The sequence below is a fragment of the Dipodomys ordii genome, unplaced genomic scaffold, assembly GCF_000151885.1.
Source record: "Dipodomys ordii isolate 6190 unplaced genomic scaffold, Dord_2.0 Scaffold156, whole genome shotgun sequence".
In the NCBI taxonomy this organism is placed as follows: domain Eukaryota; kingdom Metazoa; phylum Chordata; class Mammalia; order Rodentia; family Heteromyidae; genus Dipodomys; species Dipodomys ordii.
In genome coordinates, this window is record NW_012267372.1 from 1,665,956 (window position 1) to 1,686,404 (window position 20,449).

The 20,449-nt window shown below is 54.2% G+C and overlaps 3 protein-coding genes across 4 annotated transcripts in view; 2 read left to right on the top strand and 1 right to left on the bottom strand.

Annotated features, from left to right (window-relative positions):
- Window positions 1-39: 39 nt before the first annotated feature.
- Znf428 (zinc finger protein 428) lies at window positions 40-9,434 on the top strand. The gene is made up of 3 exons (XM_013032648.1): window positions 40-464; window positions 3,173-3,365; window positions 8,821-9,434. The coding sequence occupies exons 2-3, from the start codon at window positions 3,290-3,292 to the stop codon at window positions 9,321-9,323; spliced, it is 579 nt and encodes a 192-aa protein (XP_012888102.1). The 5' UTR covers window positions 40-464; window positions 3,173-3,289; the 3' UTR covers window positions 9,324-9,434.
- A 1,911-nt stretch (window positions 9,435-11,345) lies between these two features.
- On the bottom strand, window positions 11,346-15,766 carry Znf576 (zinc finger protein 576). Of its 2 annotated transcripts, XM_013032561.1 has the most exons (3): window positions 15,427-15,766; window positions 14,958-15,058; window positions 11,346-13,274 (listed from the first exon to the last, which is right to left on the bottom strand). In XM_013032561.1, exons 1-3 carry the CDS (start codon window positions 15,453-15,455, stop codon window positions 12,847-12,849), a joined length of 558 nt encoding a protein of 185 aa, XP_012888015.1. In that variant the 5' UTR covers window positions 15,456-15,766; the 3' UTR covers window positions 11,346-12,846. The 2 variants fall into 2 exon arrangements, with proteins under 2 accessions (XP_012888015.1, XP_012888016.1); XM_013032562.1 differs by lacking the exon at window positions 15,427-15,766 and having other exon boundaries at window positions 11,346-13,444; window positions 14,958-15,040.
- Window positions 15,767-15,921: 155 nt separating this feature from the next.
- Window positions 15,922-20,449, top strand: part of Irgq (immunity-related GTPase family, Q) — a 5,121-nt gene continuing 593 nt past the window's right edge. The window contains exons 1-3 of the mRNA XM_013032606.1: window positions 15,922-15,981; window positions 16,490-17,021; window positions 19,722-20,424. Of these exons, the coding sequence (XP_012888060.1) occupies window positions 16,492-17,021; window positions 19,722-20,424 (1,233 nt within the window). The 5' untranslated portion in view covers window positions 15,922-15,981; window positions 16,490-16,491. The remainder of the gene's footprint in view (window positions 15,982-16,489; window positions 17,022-19,721; window positions 20,425-20,449) is intronic.

Consider the following 20,449-nt stretch of genomic DNA (forward strand, 5'->3'; position numbering starts at 1 on the left):
GCTATGCAAATGAGCAAGCCTCCGGTCTGAGACCCGGCCTCACAGCTCGACCTCCACTCCCCAGCGTCGCCCATTTATTTATTTATTTGACGAGGCTCGTTCCCGCCTGGCACACGCAGGCGCAATGCCCCTCAAGCGCCTCGGTCGTTCAGACCGCGGACCGTACCAAGTCCGAGCCGGGTACTGAGGGGCAAAAGCGCCGCAATCGCTGCGTGGGTGGCGTCGACGACCCGACTCCCGAGAGCCCCCTCTTCCCACCGTGCCCCGGGAATGGTCCAACTGGCCGCGCAAGCGCCCTAGGCTCCTCACGCCCCTCGCGCTCCCCCTCCCACCCTGCTTTTTTTTCTTTTCTTTTTCTTTCTTCCATTTCTTTTCTTTCTTTTCTTTTCTTTCTTTTTTTTTCCTCTCGCAACGCAGGCGCAGAGCCCGGGCGTGCAGCCGCCGAGCCCGAGCCGCCGACGCCGGTGAGTTGTCCCGGGGTCGGGGCGCGCGGGGCATGCCGGGAAGCGGGCGCTACGGCCCCGCGGCATGCTGGGAGCGGCGGCCGGCGTCACCCCGGAGCCCGCCGAGGCGTCTGGGCCGCGGTGACCCGAGCGGCCGGCGTGGCCGAGGACCGAGCCCGCTGGCCCGGATGGGCGACACCCGAGGCTCCCCTTCCTCCCACCCCGACCCCCGGGCGGCCTGGGGAGGGGGGAGCCCATGGAGAGGAAGGGGCGCGCGGCGGGCGGCGGTCCGGGAGCCGTCCTGTCAGGCTCGGGGCGTTCTGGGAGGCACAACCCCCTCCCCCCCACGTCCCTTTTGTCACACGCCGCGTCCCTCCGCCGGCCGTCGTCGTGGCAACGCCGAGGGCTTTCAGCATGGCGTTGGGGGGAGCGTGGTCGTTACGGGCGCCAGGCACCCTGGGAACTTGCCGCGGGGCATTGTGGGGCCGGGTCCTTATTGTTCTGTGGAAGCCTGTGGCCTGTCAGCCTTCCTTAGGGCCATCTTGGGGCTGGATTAGTGTTGGCTCTGGGGGGGTCTATGTCACCGCGACTTGTAGTAGTTGAATGACCCTTTATGATTGTGGGAGCCAGCCTGGTCGCCCCAGAGAAACCTCCACCTGATTACTGGAATACTCTGGTATTGGGTGTGTTGGCAAAGGGAAGGGTAAGCTAGACTGGTGGAAACCTCAGATGTCCTGATTGTCCCCCTATCCAGACTACGCGCTAGAATAGCAAATACCTGAAGTGGGTGTGGTGTCTTGGCCAGCCTCTGTAATCCCAGATCCCTGGGATGTAGAGGCCAAAGGATCTACTGTGAAGCCAGCCGAGGCAAACTCTGTCCAAAAACAAGATATAGCCAGGCGCTGATGGCTCACACACCTGTAATCCTAGCTACACAGGGGACTGACAGCTAAAGATGGAAATTCTGATCCAGCCCGGGCAGAAGAGTCCACAAGACTCCCATCTCCAAATAATCAGCAAAAAATGCCAAAGGGAGATGTGGCCTAAATGGTAGAGCAAGAAAGCTGAATGTGAGTGGGTTGCCTTGAGTTCAGGAACCTGTATGTTCATATGTGTATATACATTACATATACACACATATATAAAAAACAAAGGTGAGGCCACATACTGGTGGCTTACGCCTGTAATCCTAGTTACTCAAGCGGCTGAGATCTGAGGATTATAGTTCCAAGGCCAGCCCAGGCAGGAAAGTCCATCCAAAAAGCCAGAAGTGGAGCTGTGGCTCCAATGGTAGAGTACTAGACTTGAGTGAAAAAACGCAGGGACAGTGCCTGGGCCCTGAGTTCAAGCCCCTGGACAGTCACAAAAGAAAATGCTAGAGGGCATGGCGTATATGTAGAACACTTGCCTAATATTGCTAGTCCTGGATTCTATCCCCAGCATAAAAATGGGTACATGTGTATGTATGTATGTATGTGTACATACACACAGTTAACACATATAGTTAATTTTGCATTTCAGGTAATCCTTTAGAAAAATACAACTCAAATAGTGCAAGAAATACATATATTAATCATTTACATAAAATTAAGCCTTAACTCTCCCGGTTTTTGTTATTATTTGTTGTTGTTGTTGTAGGGATGGAACTCAAGGCCAGGGTGTTATCTCTGAGCTCTTTTGCTCAAAGCTAGGATTCTATTGTTTTGTGCCACAATGCCACTTCCAGTTTTCTGGTGGTTGGTTGGAGTATAAGAGCCTCACCACCTTTCCTGTCTAGGCTGGCTTTGAACTGCTATCCTCAGATCTCAGCCCCCTGAGTAGCTCGGAGTAGCCACCAGCGCCTGGCTAATCCTTCCGTTTTTATTGGCTAAATTTTCTGGGCTTTGAATGGTGAGGAGTTCTCTAGGCTGACTGGGGAGAAAGAGAACATTCCAGATAGCAAGATTAGGGTTAAGAAGACTGGTGGTAGAGTTCTTGCTGCACCAGCAAGTTATGCTAATAAACATAGTTTGTCTTGAAAACACCTTGAAGCATGACTGTAAACCCTAGTACAGCCACGTAGAAGACAGTGAGATGCGTGACTATGTGTCTGTCCTTTCTGTGGCTCAGCTTCCTCATCTGCTTTCCTGAGATCTTGTCTCCACTTGGATATGAGGAGTGCATGCCATTCTTACAGAAGGGGACAGGCCGGAGGAACGAAGTCCTTTGTTGAAAGCTACACAGCTGTAGAGTGACAGTTGTGGCATTCAAACACAGGCACTTGTCAGTAGATGCAGAAGAAAGTCAATATTCACTTACCTAGTGCAGCCCCTTGGATCGTTTAAATGCTGACATGCTTCTAGATTTGCTGGGCATATCACTGCTGTACCAAGTACCATGGTACCATGGTACCACACACTGGATCCTCTCCCAGCCTGCATCCCCCCTCCCCCACCCAATGCAGCATCTAGAGGTAATGTCTGCCCTGGGCCCCACTCCACTCTTAGTTCTCATAGGTGCCCATGCCAGGGATACCCCATGTATAACCATAAGAGTCTAGGTTAGATGAGGGAAATGAGAGGCCATGGGGGCAATATGGGTGCTCAAAGCTGGGTGGACAGTCTGATAGCTGGAACCATTAGCACCCCACCCCTGCCTACTAGGAAACGCACAGCTGGGCTTGCAGTAGGGGATAAGTGCTATGTAAAAATTTATTGAGTTACCACAGGCCTTTCTTTCCTCATGTCCAGCATCCCTCTCTACCTGCCAACATCCTGTGTTAGAAGAACTTGTGACTGGAGAGCTGGCCGGGGAGGGACGCTGCCCAGCTGCTGCTCTGCTCCTGTCTCCTGTCTGCTCCCTTGGCCATGACTGAGACCCGGGAGCCAGCCGAGACTGGAGGCTATGCCAGCTTGGAAGAAGATAATGAAGACCTTTCCCCAGGTAAGATGGTCTTAAAGGCGGTGGTGTTGGCTTGATTGTCATCCTGGCTTTGGGCTTGGGATTCACTGAGGAGATTGGGTGGGGAGGGGCTCCGTGCCTTGCTCTGGTCTGTGTTCTGACTTGGACTGTCCGTCTTAGATGGAGAGCTCTTAGGGATGTTGCTAAGGCCTCCACTTTCAGTTTGGCGGGGATCTGTTTCTTTGTCAAAGATTACATGTTGGCTGGATTCAACCACTTCGCTGGGGAGTCTAGTCTGGCTATCAGTTTTCTTCTTGCTAGAGGTTGAGGATTGGCTGCGGTCTCTGTCTGTGTTAGACGTTCTGGGTCTGCTGCGACCTTTCTCCTTGCTGGGGGTTATAGAGTGACTGGGATCTGTGTCTTTGCTGGATGTTCTGGATTGGTTGTGCTGTTTTGTTTTGGGGGGTCTAGATCGGCTGTAGGCTCTCTTCTTACTAGAGGTTCTCGATCGGCTGCGTTTTCTCTCTAGGTTGAACATTCTAGGTAGGCTGTGACCTTTTTCCTTGCTGGAGATACTGGATTGACTGCGATCTGTCTCTCTGTTGGGTGCTCTGGATTGTCTCCATTCTCTCATTTGGGAGGATTTAGACTGATTGAAGGCTCTCTTCTTACTAGAGGTCTTCGATCGGCTGTGGTCTTTCTTAGTGTTAGATGGTCTAGGTCTAGGTCGTCTGCAGCCTTTCTCCTTGCTGGTGATACCAGCTCGACTGCGACTTGTCTCCTTGCTGGACGATCTGGACTGGCTGTGGCCCCTGTCTGTGCTGGGCGTTGTGGAGTGGCTCTGGTCTCTCTTTGTGCTGGTCACCCTAGCCTGGCTGTGGTCTGTTTCCTTGCTGGAGCCTTGTGACTGGATGTATCCTTGGTCCTTGCTGGATAATCTATACTGGATGCTCGCTCTCTCCTTGCTGGCACTGCTTTCCCTTTTGGGGGTCTTAGATTGGTTTTGGGGTTTCACCTTTCGAGGAGGTCTGGACTGGCTTTGTCTTGTCACCCGGGAGGGAGTTGCCTTCCGGGTACGACTTCGTGCTCGACTACTATTTCTCTTCCAACTGTAACTTCTCACCCCATCGTGGGTCCTCTTCCGACTGTAACTCCTCGACTTGTGAGAGGTTCTGGACCCGCTGGAACTGTGGCTCCTGCCATGAGCCATCTTCCGACTGTGGCTTCTTGATTTTCTAGGGGTTCTAGACCTGCTGTAGCTGTAGCTCCTATAGGGACTCAACTTCCGACTGCGACTTCTTGATTTTCTCACGGCACCTGGTATGCTGGGACTGCGGGTCCGACTGGGGACTCGAGCGTGGTTGCAAGCCTTGACCCTGCTGGACGGGTCATTGGGGCTGTAACTCCGCGCCCTTCTGAGGGGCATCATCTGGCTGAAGCTTTTCACCCTCCTCAATGACACTATGGTCTGTTTGTAACCCACGTGCTCGAAGCCGGTTCCAGTTGGGCTGAAGCTCTTGGCCCTGCTCAGGAGGGCGGCCAGCGTGAAGCAGCCTCTGTTAGACACTCCTGGTGGGCTGTAACTCTTTTCCCTGTTCATCTTTCGGGGTTGGCCGTCGGTCCTTTCCTGGGCACTGGTTCTGGGTCGGGCATAACCCTTGCCCCGACTCTGTTTTCTCTGGGAAGTAGGAGTTCTCGCCTTCTTGGCTCCGCCTGGTCTGGTACCTTGGCATCTCATCTTGCTGGTGGTGCTGGCCCGGCTCGGCGACCTCTTGGATGCATGGCTTCCCTTTCTGCCTGGAGTTCGACCCCGGCTGTGTGCCCTCCTCCGTGGGTGGTGTCCCGTGCCGCTGGCCTTGCTGACCTTGCTGGCCTTGCTGGCCTTCGTCTCGGTGCTCGCCCGGCTGGGTGCCCTTGCCTTGCTGCGGACTTGGGATCTGCTGCTGCGCTGGTTCGTACTTGAGGTTTTAGCGGACTTGGAGCTGCCTGGGTTCATAACCGTGGTGAAGGTTGTTGCTGGCTTTGGGGGCAGTGAGGAGCTGTTGGGTGTTGCTGATTTGGTCTTTCCGGGGGCAGATTTGGAGGCTGTGGTGGGCATGGGAGGCCCAGTGGAGGGAGCCGGGGCCATGCTGGACTTTGAAGATCTCTTCGGTGGAGAAGACATGGTGGGCACAGAAGGGCGTGGGGTCCATGTTAGGTCCTGGTGGACAGGCAAGACCTGCCTGTTACCATGGACAGCAGCCTGATGGCCTGTCACAGGCCCGCTGCATGAAGTCATAGTGGGTGTCATAGTGGGCACCCGGCCCCTGCAGGCGAGGGGAGAGGACGGTGGGGGCACTCCCTCTATGCCACAGCCATTCAGACAATGTATCCTACCCCTGCCCCATGCTCAGCACAGCTAGGGACATGAGATGGGACCTGTCCTCAGGACCTGTCCTGAGGAGTCTCCAGACCTAAGCAGTCATGGCCCAGCGTGATCAGGGTATGATGGGGCACAGGAGTGGGAGGAGCCTTGAGCAGGGCCTGCTGACCACCTGGTGGGCCACAAGGTGATGTGTGGAGGGAGCAAGCCCTGCTGGCAGAGGAGGGAGGTCAGGCCGGGGCCCATATATCACACCTGTCCTAGAGGGAGCTTCAAGGCTGATGGAGACATATGGGGCCCTGAAGGCCACAGCCTGTTGGACAATGTTGGGGGATGCTGGAGTGGGAGAGTAGGGCAGAGGAAATGGGGGAGAGACCCTGGCTGGGGGTCTGGGGCATAAGGGTGGTGGTCTCATAGGAGACAGCCTGTGTTGGGTCCCGAAGGAGGCAGCCAGAGTGGGGGACTGTGTTCCAGACAGAGGGGTCGGCACATGGAAGGCCCCAGGAAAAGGATGAGGATGTGGCCTAGTAGTAGAGCGCTTGCCTCGCATGAACCAGGCCCTGAGCTCCATCCTCACCACCTCCACAAAAACACTGAAACTCAGAAAATGTTTGCTGAGGGCTGGGAAGGTGGCTTAGTGGTAGAGTGCTTGTCCTAGCATGCATGGAGCCCTGCGTTCAATTCCTCAGTGCCACATGCACAGAAAAAGCCAGAAGTGGTGCTGTGGCTCAAGTGGTGGAGTGCTAGTCTTGAGCAAAAGAAGTTCAGGGATAGTATCCAGGCCCTGAGTTCAAGCTCCAGGACTGATAAAAAGAAAAAGAGAGAGAGGGTGGGGGGAAGAAAGAAGAAAGAAAGAAAAGTGTGTTGAATGGCTGGGAGATAGCAGGATAGGGCAGGAATAGAAGATAACAAGAGCCAAGGGAAGCCCTTCAGCAGACATTTTTTTAAATTTAAATTTAAAATTTTTTTTATCTTTATTAGTCATGGGCTTGATCTCAGGGCCTGGGCACTGTCCCTGAACTTTTTGTTCAAGGCTAGCACTCTACCACTTTGAGCCACAGTGCCACTTCCTGTTATCTGGTGGTCAGCTGCAGATAAGAGTCTCACAGACTTTCCTGCCTGACTTCCCTGCCCAGGCTGGCTTCAAGCAGTGAGAATCTCAGTCTCTTGAGTAGCTAGAATGACTAGCTACCGGGCGCCTGGCTCAGCAGACATTTAGAACCTGCTAGGCTGGGGAAGCTCAGCCCCGTGGTGCCACAGCAGACCTGTCCCTCTTGCCTGGTCCCAGGGGAGGGTACCTGACGCACACACCATAGCTCAAAGACAATGGAGCTGGGTCGGCAGACCAGTCATGGCAGAATGCACAAGAGCCGGGACCCCAGGATGGGCAATTCCAGCCCTCAGGTTCACTACATGAATAGGCAGGCAGGCATGAAGAGCACTGTTGATGTTGGGGGCCACCACAGTGAGCCAAGGCCCTGCTGGGACAGGAGAGAGCACACCACCAGAAATGTGAATGGAGGAAAGCAAGCAGAGAAAGAATGGGAGGGGGTGCCAGGGAGCACAATGTCCCTGATAAGGTGACACTTGAGTCACAGCTGTGGGGGAGTGGAGGGAATGAGCTCGATCTGTCTGTGAACGAACAGAGAGGCGCAAAGGCCCTGAGGTTAAACAACAAGGAAAAAGCAAATACATGTTCCCTTTGGCCCAGTTCCTCCATATAGGACTTGTGTCACATGTGTGAAATCATACACAAGAATAGACATAATAACATTGCTTTTAAAAGCAAAAGGAAAGAAAAAAAAACAGAAGGAAGAAGGAAAGAGCTTTCCAATGCATATAGATAACCATTTTGAGGGGCAGAGGTGCTATTCCAGGGGGGTAGGTTATAGCAAGTTTCTATTTGTGTGATGCCCACATATACACACACATTTACACGATGATGTTTACATCTGTCTTATCACACTGAATGACTACGTCGTTGAGGCTAATGGTCCAGGAAAGCAAGGTTGCTGAGAACTAATGGATATCCATGTAGATTTTGCACCCTTGGGATAGGACTTTGCCGGGCACTGGTGACTCATGCCTGTAATCCTAGCTACTAGACTGAGGTAGGGAGGATCTTGGTTCACAAGCTCCCTTTGCAACCCATAGGTGGGTTGACAGGTGCATGTCTCTAATCCCTACCTGCCTGGGAGTCTGAGATGGGGAGGATTGGGGTGCCAGGCTAGCCCAGGCAGAAGTCCTTGAGTCGGTATCTGTGTGGAAGGACGCAGTCACGTGCACCTGGGGTTCCCAGTGAAGTGAAGATGGAAGCCTAAAAGGAGACATCACAGCTCAGGCATGCGCTTGGGCGGAAGCCAGATCCCATCCTAAAAATAACCAGGCTGCCTCAGCGGAATCCTTCCAGGCTGGCAAGTGTGAGGCCCTCAGCACCACCCGACACTCAGTACCACCCAGTACCACCAGGGCCTCATACACAAGATCTAATTTAGTTTTTAGTTTGTGTGTGTGTGTGGTACTGGGGCTTGAGGGGTTTTTTTGTTTTGTTTTTTTGTCTGTCGTGGGGCCTGAACTCGGTCTGGGTGCTGTCCCTCAGCTCTTCAGCTGAAGGCTAGCACTGTACCACTTGAGCCACAGCGCCATTTCTGGCTTTTTCTGCTTATGTGGTACTGAGAAATCAAACCCAAGGCCTCATGCATGCGAGGCAAGCACTCTACCACGGAGCCACCTTCCCAACCCCAATTAAAACAGCTTTTAATATAACAATAGATGGTTGGGTGAGGTGGTACACATCTGTAATCCCAGCACTTGAGAGGCCCAGGCAGAAAGGAGCCTATGTTCTGGGTCAACCTAGGGAAAGCAGCAAGATCTTGAGTCAAGTAAGAGAGGAAGAAGGAGGGAGGGAGGAACGGAGGGAGGGAGGGAGGGAATGAATGTAGTGGACAGAGCTACAGTAATAGGTGCAGTCCTTGCAAGCTATCACATGCTGCTGCACAGATACAGGGTGCATGCCCAGGGCCAGGCCTGCCCTCCACCCTGGCTAGCCTGAGTAGGGCTCTGGGAGGGCCAGCTGGCAGGGCCGTCTATCCTTCTGTCCTCTGAGACCCCTGTCTGTCCTATGTGTCCCCACAGGCCCTGAGCACTCCTCCGACTCTGAATACACCCTCTCAGAGCCAGACTCTGAAGAGGAGGAAGATGAGGAGGAGGAGGAAGAGGAGACCACTGATGACCCTGAATATGACCCTGGATACAAGGTGAAGCAGCGCCTTGGAGGGGGCAGGGGAGGCCCATCCCGCCGGGCCCCTCGGGCAGCCCAGCCCTCGGGCCCCCCAGCCCAGCCCTGCCAGCTGTGTGGCCGCTCACCACTTGGGGAGGTCCCTCCAGGCACCCCACCTTGCCGGCTCTGCTGCCCGGCCACAGCACCCCAGGAAGCTCCAGCTCCTGAAGGCCAGGCCCTGGGCGAGGAAGAGGAGGAGCTGTCTCGGGCAGGGGAGGGCCGAGCCACGGGGCGGGGGGAGGAGGACGAGGACGAGGAGGAGGGGGGGACCTACCACTGCACCGAGTGTGAGGATTCCTTCGACAACCTGGGGGAGCTGCACGGCCACTTCATGCTGCATGCGCGCGGGGAGGTGTAGGCCGAGCTCCGCCAAGGGGCGGGTGGGAGGAGGGGCGGAGGAGATCCCAGGTCGCTGGGCTGGGCTCCCCATCTGTATTGTCTTAGCAGTAGATCCATGAAGGTTGGAATAAAAACCAGTTCTGTGTTTGGGGTCCAGTGTGTGGTGTGGAGGTAGGTGCAGGGCACTCCTGCTGGGTCACTGTCTGGGGTCCTCCTGCAGGCACCAACATGGAGGTGGGGCCCACTCACATCCTCAGATTCCAGACACAGCAATCTGTGCTTTTCACTCAGGTAATGGGTCCGGATACATGGCTGGGGGGCGAGGTGGATGTCCCTCCCTCGGGCCAGGCTGGGGAGCCTGCTGTGTCCGTTGCTTTGCCTTTGCTGAGCTCAGTTCCCTGGCCACAGCTAGCATTCAAAGGGAGCCTGGAAAGAGGCACCCACCAAGCCCCAGGAAGCAGAAAATGGTTTGTGGGACATTGGCACTGGGACTCCTGTTACAGGGTTTTAGTGTCTTTCAAAAGCCATACTTCTCAACCAGGTTTGGCGGTACACACTTGTAATCCCAGCACTTAAAGGCTAAGGCAAAAAGACCATGAGTTCCAGGCCATCATGAACTATATAGCCAGATGCTGTGTACCCTCAACTCCCTCACATCTCTCACCACAGAACCTGATCCTCTTTGAAATGGGGTCTCCATAACCAATACACCAGAGCCTCATAACTGTCAAAGACTCCCATTGTTCTGGACTATGGTGAGGCAGAAGATGGCAGACGGGTGTGGTGGAGAGCCGAGCTGCCTGCCCTGAGGCAGCCAGGAAGCAGAGGCTGCGCTGATGGGCAGGGTGTGCTGTACCAGTCCAGATGCCTACAGTTCCTGCAAGCTGACAAGATTAACATCATACTGCCCAAAGGCCCTGTTTTGTACCACCGTGTTGAGCACGGGTGGTCTGTGGGCAGCAAGCAGGGCATTCTGGAGAGGAACCTCTGAGGTGCCAGAGAGCCCGAAACCCCAACTTGAAGAAGTGAGGCTACTCAGGGATCAGTGTCAGGTACAGAAAGAGAAGTGAAATTGCCGGGTGGTTGGAACTTGGGAGAATAAATCACAGGGGACTGATGCAGGGATCGACACGTGGTGCTGCATGGCTGGGGTTAAATATCTAGGGGACCCAGCTGGAGCCCCAAGAACTGCTGAAGAGCCTCCATAACTACTATAATCACCATTTCCTCAGCCCTGCCTCCCCTCTACCCCAAGTGGGCAAGTCCTTTGCCTGACTTCTCTTCATTCTGTCCACATTCTTCAGGTATGGAACTTAAGGGCATCAGCTCAAGGGAGTCTGGGAAATGTTTGCAGAAAACCCCAGCGTGACAGCCATGTGGCAGGCTGCAGCTGAGACACTAGGTGAACAGGCATCGTGGGGTCTGTGTACCCTTACCCCAGATCCTGCGCGCGCACACACACCCTCTGCTGGAGGTGATATTCCCCAGGTTGGGAATCCTTGCTTCTAGGTATGGTGGAGTCTGTGTACCCTTACCCCAGATCCTGCGCGCGCATACACACACACACACACACCCTCTGCTGAAGGTCTGTGTACCCTTACCCCCAGATCCTGCACACACATATACACACACACACCCTCTGCTGAAGGTCTGTGTACCTTACCCCAGATCCTGCACGCGCGCACGCGCGCACACACACGCCCTCTGCTGAAGGTCTGTGTACCCTTACCCCAGATTCTACACACACACACACACACACACACACACACGCCCTCTGCTGAAGGTCTGTGTACCTTTACCCCAGATCCTGCACACACACGTACACACACACGCACGCGCACACACACACCCTCTGCTGAAGGTGATATTCCGCAGGTTGGGAATCCTTGCTTTTAGACTCATCTGGGGCAGTGAGGCCAGCAATTGTCCTAGTTTATGAGGGATTAACAAACTTTGATTGTAAAGAGCTACTGTAGGCCACAGGGGTCTCGGACACAACTACATCAACAATAAAATAATGAGTCTTAAGTGTGTTCCAATAAAAGTTTATTTGCAAAACTAAGCAGCTGGCAGGATTGGCTGTAGTATAGACCCCTGCCTTAAGCTACAAGTTCTGCTGCACATCACGTAGACCCAAAATAATGGTGGCTTGAGATAGAGTTTGCTCTCTCATATAGTAGCTTCCAAGTGCTCTGTGAAGCAGGCCAGAGACCCAGGCTCCCACTACCTTTTTGCTCTGCCATCTCTCAGGTTGCTTTTGTTCTTGTGGTTCAAGATGGGTGGGTACCATGTTCACATTCCAGTTAGGAAGGATGAGGAAAAAGCCTGTCCCTGTCCCAGGATACTTGAGCATTCTACCCAGGAATTTTCCATCATGTGACTATACCTAGCTGCAAGGGAATCTGGGACATGTAGTCCTCTAAAATTTCAGAGACAGCTATCAGTCTCTACCACACACCTCACTTTCAGACTTTAATCCCTCAATCCGGAGTCCTTGAAGACTGTATGTGGGGCTCCAGTCATAGTCTCCAAGGACAGAATAGGTAATATCAGAAAACAAAATGGGCCTGGGTGAGATTCATCTCATCTGAAGGCAGCTGCCACTGCTCAACTCCAGCTTGTAGCTGCTGCCCTGCTCCTGCTGACCATGTAAAGCCCTCACATTGGGCCACTCAAGAAAACTTAAAATAGGGCCTCAACGGGAATTCTCCCAGAGCTGGCCAAGTAAATCACGAAACAGAAGGTATTTCTGTTTGATTCCAAATTAGTTTTCCTAAAGGACTAGGCCAGTGTGGCCTGAGCGCGTCCCCCCCTCCCCTCCATCCTTATGTGCTCTAGCAATTCCCACTCAAAAGCTAGAGCTCCCAATTTAGACACTTTAATAGAGATGCTTTGTTTTTAGCTACTGTTAGCTTATTCATGCCACCTCTTCTTTGCATATAAGACGTATTCTAGTACAACTAGAATGCTACACAGAATTGCTTAAATAGAAAATAAATTATCTGGGGGACTAGTGCTATCCAGTGGCATTGATCCCTCTTTTGGAGGGGGGAATGCTAGCAGGAATAGGGGAGAGATGAACCTAAACCCCTTCCTGACTCTGGGTCCAGCTCAGGTCCCTGATGCTCCATCCCCGACAACTTGGAGTTGCTCCAGGTCTAAGATGGAGCTTGGCACTACAGAGCAACAGGGCCTCAGCTCCCTGCCTCCACTCCTCCTACCCACGCAGGCACAGATCCAGGGCAATTTGCTCCTACAGTCAATGGCATCCATCTGGGAAAAATTAAAGGTGATTATATAATCTGCAGCTAGTTATTTAGCTGGAAATGAGGGAGAAAGAAGTCATTTTTCCTTCTCATTTTCTTCAAAAGATCTGATTTCTTTGCTTCCCTAACGGCCCTGTATCCACCAAAGAACAAAGTGCTGGATGAGAACCTTGTCAAGAGCCATTGCCAACCTGGGGATGGAAAGAATCCCTCCCCAGACCCCCAGAAAGTCTGTGTGTGTGTGTGTGTGTGTGTGGAGAGGGCTTGGGGGTGCACTCAGAGCTCCCCCCGAGCATGCTGGATGTAATGTTCATGCAGCCCAGCTTCCTGGGCAAAGTCTTGACCACACTCAGTACAGGCAAAGGGACCAGGAGGGGTGTGGGCCTCATGTACCTGGCGGTGTTGCCTCAGGGAAGCAGCCTGCCCAAAGACCTTGCCACAGTCAGGACAGGGGAAGGTGGGCTGGGCAGCAGTGGGCACACCGGGCAGGCAGGGCCTGGCAGCTGGAGCATGGCTACGCTGGTGGGCGATCAGGGCCTTGGAGGAGGGGAAGGAGCGGGCGCAGATGAAGCAGATGAAGAGGGCCCCCTGCAGCTTCTTGGCCACGAAGTCCGCCGGGTGCTCCCGCTTCATGTGACGCTCCTGGAACTTGGAATCGGCGAAGGTGATGAGGCAGTGGGTGCACTGTGGGGCCCCTAGGCGGCCTGAGGGATGGGGAGAGGTCGGGGGAGGCCAGCAGGAGCCTCCAGGGCCTCTCCTGAGCCCCAGAATCACACCAAAAGTTACCATTGATGTTCTCTGGGCCCGGCTCTAGGCTAATGCTGGGCAGTGGTACAGGATATCTGCTTGTGGACCCACTTTATGGATGAGCAGACTGAGTCAGAAATGAAAAGGCAGAGCCGGGGTTAGAACCCAGAGTCTGCCCACCAAAAAATGCAGTGATTATAGCATTCCCTAGCTCCACTTTCCTAGGGAAGGACAATTTCTTCATCTGGAAAATGGGATAATCATAGTAACTACAGGGTGTTAAAGGAGTATAAAATTTATATCAGTGCTCAAAACAATGCTATTCAATCTTTGCAATTAATGCTACTGAGACAGAAAAAAATATCTCAAAACGTCCAGTAGCTGACCTGCTACTCACAGCTAGGCCTTGGTGTTCCAATGTATGCAAACAATTTCACAGAACACATCCAAGGCAGACAAAGCCATTGAATGAATGAAGATGAATTGCCGGGCCAGGGGCTCACGCCTGTCATCCTAGCTACTCAGGAGGCTGAGATCTGAGGATCGCAGTTCAAAGCCAGCCAGGGAAGGAAACTCCTCAAGACTCTTATCTTCAATAAATCACTCAGAAAACTGGAAGTGGTGCAGTGGCTCAAGTGGTAGAGCACTAGCCTTGAGCTGAAGAACTGAGGGACAGGGCCCAGGCCCAGAGTTCAAGCCCCATGACTGACAAAAAAAAAAAAAAAAGATGAATGAGTCGTTGATGAATCAAGACCAGATCACACCACAATCAGGTCAGAACGAAAACCAAGGACATGTCTAAGATAAGTGATGGCTGCTTTGTACCAATTACAGGCTTGAACCATGCCAGTTTCTTCCCTCCTTTGAGATAAGACTAAGCCAGTCCTGGATACTGCTAGGCAGGGGAGGTATCCTGAGCAAAAGGGTTTTTAAAAGACTTCCTAAAAATCACACACAAACCCCAAGCCTATCAACCCATTCTAACCTCTCAGACACTCTCCTGTCCCCTGTGCTAAGTGTTGCAATGCACAATAACTTGTTCAAGGTAAGTGCATTTCTGGTACCCTTTGGTCTTTGGTACAGTTCCAATGACATAGAGTCCATTATTAGAACTGGAGTGTTAAACTCACTAATATGAGAATGAACACATCCAGCAAACAACCCTTTGTTGAAGGGGCTGCTACCATATAAACCTTCCTAATATCAAGTTCCACCCGCCTTTGTGTGTGTTGGGAATACTGGAATTTGAACTTGGGGCATCATGATAAATAGAAAGGTGCTTTACCAGTTGAACCATGCTTCCCCCCCATCCCCAGCCCTTTTGCTTTAGGCTTTCTTCTACTGGTACTCTTGTGACAGCCCTGCCAGGCAAGCAGTGACCACTTTCTTGACAGATAGGGAAACTGAGGCACAATTCAGCTGCAAGTCTACAGTAGAATTGGGAGTCTTTTTCTGTGTGTGTGGCCTGAGCAGGCCAAGCATATCTGAGTACAAGGGTGAAGAGAAGGTAGTTCCTGGCAGGTAGCTGGACCATCCCAGCTCCTCCCAACAAGGGAAGTCGGGTAGCGGGGACACGGAGAAGAGAGATCCCTCTTAAACTCGGCTTCTGCACCCACCCTCCTCTAGATGGCAGTACTCACAGAGGTTGCCTCCAGGGCTGCAGGGACTCTTCTCCTTGGACGCATCCTGCGGCCCCGTGGTGTCTTCGGGATGTTGGTCCTCCGTGGCTACTGGGACCCCTCTGATTAAGAAAAGGAGCATGTATAGCTGATCATCTGTCACCAGCCATACACGGTCCACTTACAGCCTCACGACACACCATCCCATACATACCCTAATGACGTTCTAACTAAAAAGAATCTCATCCCTCTCCAATTAGGTTGTCCGGCCTATGTCCTCCTTCACCAAACTAGTTGAGAGTAGGTTCCCTTTGGGGGGGGGTGGAGGAGGTGGAGCTGCTACAGGGAATCGAACCTAGGGTCTCGAACGTGCCAGACCAGAGCTTTACACTGCCTGAGCCACGCCCCTCCCCTAGCCTTGACCCTTGATCTTTGGCACCAGCCTCATCCGTCCAGCCGCTCAAGAGACCGGAAGTGTAGGGGTACCCACCCTTTAGCCCATCTCTTCCCGGGTGACATCCTGTGGCCCTTGCTGTGACACCCAGAGCCCACGCCCACTGCCAGCCCGCGGGGGTCCTGCGGCTCCCGGACACCGTCTCGGGCTCTCGATTCCAAGGCCGGTCACCGGGAATATCTCCGTGCAGCCGAGGACGGCCTTTCGCCGCGCCCGTCGGAGGCGTTCGAGGAGGTGAAGGTAGGGGTGTGGGGGGTCCCATCACATGGTCCGGAGGCCCCAAAAGGTGTCGTCAGCCTTTCCTCCTAAAAAGTCTGTCCGAAACCCAAGTCACAGACGGTCGCCGTCCGGCCATGGCGGGGTCGCGCCAGCCACGGAGGTGCGTGGGAAACCTTCCCAGCGCCGGGGCGCGCGATGATGACGTCCGGCCGCGCGTGCTGCGACAACCCGCGCTGACTGCGCAGGCGCCTTGGCTCCCTTTATTGTCCCCGGCGGGCGCCGCGGACGCTGCGGGGAGCCGAGGGACGTCTCGGGCCTTTCTTGGTCACGCTCCCGGACACACCCCCTGGTGGAGGGAGGGAGTGACGTCAGGTTAGAGCCGCCAGAAGGCGTCCCCCTAACCTCTCTCTGGGCTCTGTTCTCCGGGTGCCCGGGGCCGGCGCGCGGGGGGCTGCTCTGCGGCTGACCGGTTTGCCTCTGACTGCGCTTGGCTTCCTGGGGTGTCTGATCTTTCATCGGTCGGTGATTTGGAACGGGGGGAGGGGTGGCACCCCCGGGTATGGCGTGGAGGGGTGTGGGGGGGTGGAGATAAGAGATTGACTTGCCGGATTTCTAACTATTGGAAGCAGAATGGGAAATGTTTGCGTCCTTAGGGGGAGATTTTTTTTTAAAAAAAAGGTGTTGACAGGTGCTTGGGTGTCTAGGGAATACAGCCCTGGGCGTTAGATTTCCAGGTCCCAAAGGGTGACACCCGAGAGTGGAAGTCGGGGACTGAAGTGTGGGGTTCAGAGTGGTGCGGCTCGGGAGGGAGGTGGGGAAGAAAACATTTAAAAAAAGGTTCGCCTTGATCGGTGTCTTTCCCCCACCCTTTGCTTTCCAGCAATGCCTCCTCCGCAGGGCGACGTGACTGCTTTATTCCTGGGGCCTCCAGGCTCGGGAAAGTCTGCACTGATCTCCGCGTTGTGCGGCAAGAACGTGGAGACTGTAGAGATCCCCGAAGCACGGCCGGAATCTGGGGTCCCAAACCTGAGAACTGCGGGCCCCGGCCTCTTCCTAGGCGAGCTGAGCTGCCCACCCGCGGCGCCAGGGCCCTGGGCTGCCGAGGCCAACGTGTTGGTATTGGTACTACCCGGACCTGAAGGGAACGGGGAGCCCTTAGCCCCAGCTCTGGGAGAGGCAGCGCGGGCTGCCCTGGCTCGAGGGACCCCGTTATTGGCTGTGCGGAGTCTGCGTCCTAGCGAGTCACAGAATGAGGTCCTGGCCCGGGATCAGACAGAGGCCTTGCTGGACAGCGCCGGGTTAGGAGCGGCTTCCCTTTTCGTGTTGCCGGTGGACTACGGCAGCGGCGACCACTGCGAGGAGCTAGAACGCCTGCGGGCGGCGCTGCGGAGCCAGGCCGAGGTGCTGCAGAGGTGAGAGGCGGGATCAGGTTTGGGTGGGAGAGGGAGGCCTGTTCGCTTAAGTCTAGACCCCACCCGAGTAGAGTGAGTTTGGAGGTAGGCTTTGCTACCTGCAGAGGTTCTCCTTCTTCATCCAGACCCCGCCCAGCTCTGCAGATTTTTGAGATCCGAGAGGCTCCACCCTAAGTCAGCGGTGTCTGACCCTTTGTTGTCATTTAGGCCCCTCCCCAGCCACAGATCAATTGGAGATCCGGACTTGTCTCGAATGTCTGGGTTCTTGCCAGCCTTCTGAGGTGAAAACAACCCCTATTCCCCACCCCCACCCCTGGCAAGAATTCTAGAAGCCTGGACTTACCACTAAAATACAGCCTGCAGGCAAAATGTTGAAGAATTCCATATTTTACCTCTCCACAGAAGTTAGGATCCCACAAAGATTTTCCCAGATGATCTCTCCACCAACATCCTGGTTCTCCAGCCATCCTCATTTCCTAAAACCTAAACCTTGACGAGCATTAATATTTCATTGTCCATTTGCTGGCTACCTCTTAAATTGTCCCCTATCCCCACCCCAATTGTCAGCTGTGTGTGTGTGTGTGAGTGACAGTACTGGGGCTTGAATTCAGGGTGTTGGCACTATCCCTTAGCTTTTTCTGCTCAAGTCTGGGACCCAGCCCACTTAAATCACATCTCCACTTCTTTTATTTTCTTTCTTCCTTCCTTCCTTCCTTCCTTCCTTCCTTCCTTCCTTCCTTCCTTCCTTTCTTTCTTTCTTTTTTTCTTTTTTTGTCAGTTGTGGGGCTTGAACTCAGGGCCTGGGCACTGTCCTTGAGTCCCTCTGTGCTCAAGGCTAGTATTCTAACACTTAAGCCACAGCACCACTTCCAGTTTGTTTGTTTGTTTTTTGTGGTCTTGGGGCTTGAATTCTGGGCCTGGATGCTGTCCCTCAGCTCTTCAGCTCAAGGCTAGTACTCTACCATTTGAGCCACAGTACCATTTCCTACTTCCCATTTTTAAGTGGTTAATTGGAGATAAGAGTCTCACAGAAACTTTGCTGTTAAGGCTGTCTTTGAACTGAGATCCTCAAATCTCAGTCTTCTGAGTAGCTAGGATTACAGGCAGGAGCAACTGGTATCTGGCTCCATTTTTTTTCCCCTGCCAGTCCAAAGTCTTGAACTCAGGGCCTAGGCACTGAACTGCTTTTGTTCAAGGCTGTCACTTTACCACATTAGCCATGGTGCTACTTCCAGCTTTTTCTGTTTATGTGGTACTGAGGAATCAAACCCAGGGGCTTCATGAATGCTAGGCAAACACTCTACCACAAAGCCACATTCCCAGCACCCCCCCCTTTTTTTTTGTCAGTCATGGGGCTTGAACTCTGGGCCTAGGCGCTGTCCCTCAGTTCTTCAGTTCAAGGCTAGTGCTCTACCACTTGAGCCACTGGGCTACTTCCAGTTTTCTGAGTGATTTATTGAAGATAAGAGTCTCACAGACTTTTCTGCCTGGGCTGGCTTTGAATTGGGATCCTCAGATCTCAGCCTCCTGAGTAGCTAGGATTACAGGTATGTGCCACCAGAGCCCAGCTCCTCTTTTTTTTATTTGAAAGAGAAAAGCCATGGGGAACAAATTCTCTTATCTAGAGAGAGGAATAAGGAGGGATCCTACTTCTAGCTTTTTGATAACTAATTAGAGATAAAAGACACAGGGACTTTCTTCCTTGGGCTGGCTTTGAACCCTGATCTTCAGATCGCAGCCTCCTGATTGGCTAGGATTCCAGGTATGAGCCACTTGTTTTTTGTGCTGGTCATGGGGCTTGAATTCAGGACCTGGGTGCTGTCCTTGAGCTTTGTTTTTTGGGGGGGGTAGTTTATTGAAGATAAGAATCTCACAGGGGCTGGGAAGGTGGCTCAGTGGTAGAGTGCTTGCCTCCCATGCATGAGGCCCTGGGTTCCATTCCTCAGCCCCACATACACAGAAAAAGCTGGAAGTGGCGCTGTGGCTCAAGTGGTAGAGTGCTAGCCTTGAGCTGAAGGGCTGAGGGACCAGAGTTCAAGCCCCACAACCCACCAAAAAAATCTCACAGACTTTACTACCTGGGCTGGCTTCAAACCACAATCCTCAACTCTCATCCTCTAGAGTAGCTAGGATTACAGGCGGAAGCCACTGGCTTCCTGTTCCTGGCTGTCTGTTCCATTTTATAGGCCTCCAAATGAGGCTCAAAGAGAGAGAGTTACAGGTCTAATGTTCTGTTTTTCCTGTTCTCTTTAGCCACACGTCCTTGGTAAAAGCAGACTTCTGCCAACAGAGGGCTTCTAACGCCGCCCTCGGAAGGACTGACCCTGGGGACCTCAACAAGGTTCTTGTCCAATAGTGCTTGGCATTCATTTAGTCTGCAGTGTGGTCCACCCCTCCTCTGTCTATCCTGCCTAGCAGACTCGTGGAACAACCCTGCTCCCCAAGGACTGTAACTCACAGCAGCCTCACCAGGCTTCCCATCTTTGGCTCTGTTGGATATCTGAACTTCAGCCCATCCCTCCCGGGCATGGGCATCCTGGCTCCCTCGTTCCCTTAAGCTCCTCCCATAGCCTGGCCCCTGCCTTTCCTGCTCCTCCCTCGAGATTCCTTAGCTTCTCTCCATCTCCTACAGCCTTGATCCTCTCCCACACTTGGTCCCTTTCTGTCATTGACCCCCCCATCCCTTGCCGCCCTCTGCAGGTTCCTGCCACCGGCCCAGGATGGTTTCGAGGTGCTGGGCGCTGCGGAGCTGGAGGCGGTGCGTGAGGCCTTTGAGACTGGTGGCCTGGAGGCGGCATTGTCATGGGTGCGAGCCGGCCTGGAGCGCCTGGGCAGCGCCCGGCTGGACCTGGCAGTGGCCGGCACCTCCAACGTAGGACTTGTGCTGAACGAACTACTCGGGTTGGATCCTGGGGACCCAGGAGCTGTGCCTGCTACAATGCCCACGGTGCCCACCGCCTTCCCGGCCCCCGAGCGCCCCAATGTGGTGCTGTGGGCCATCCCTCTGGACCCCATGGGGGCGACCCCCGCCCCCACCTCTCACCCGAGCCACTACGACGCCCTCATCCTCGTCACCCCTGGGGTCCCCACGGACAACGACTGGGCCCAGGCCCGTGGATTGGTGTCGCCCGATGCGCCGCTGGTGTGTGTGCGAACCGATGGCCAGGGCGGGGATCCCCCCGAGGCACGGGTGGACGAGGACACGTGGGAGAAGCGCAGTGGCGGGGACGGCGGCGGGCACCTGAGCAGCCCGGGCGAGAAGGTGGGGGAGAAGCCTGGCGCCGGATCGCCAGGTTTGGAGGCGGGTGGCGGCGATCGCGCGCGGGCCACTGATGCCCGGACCTCGGGCAGCGCCGAGTCCGATCGCGGGGGGCCCTGCAGCCCCGAGGACGAGACGTGGGAGGTGCTGGAGGCCGCGCCGCCGCCCG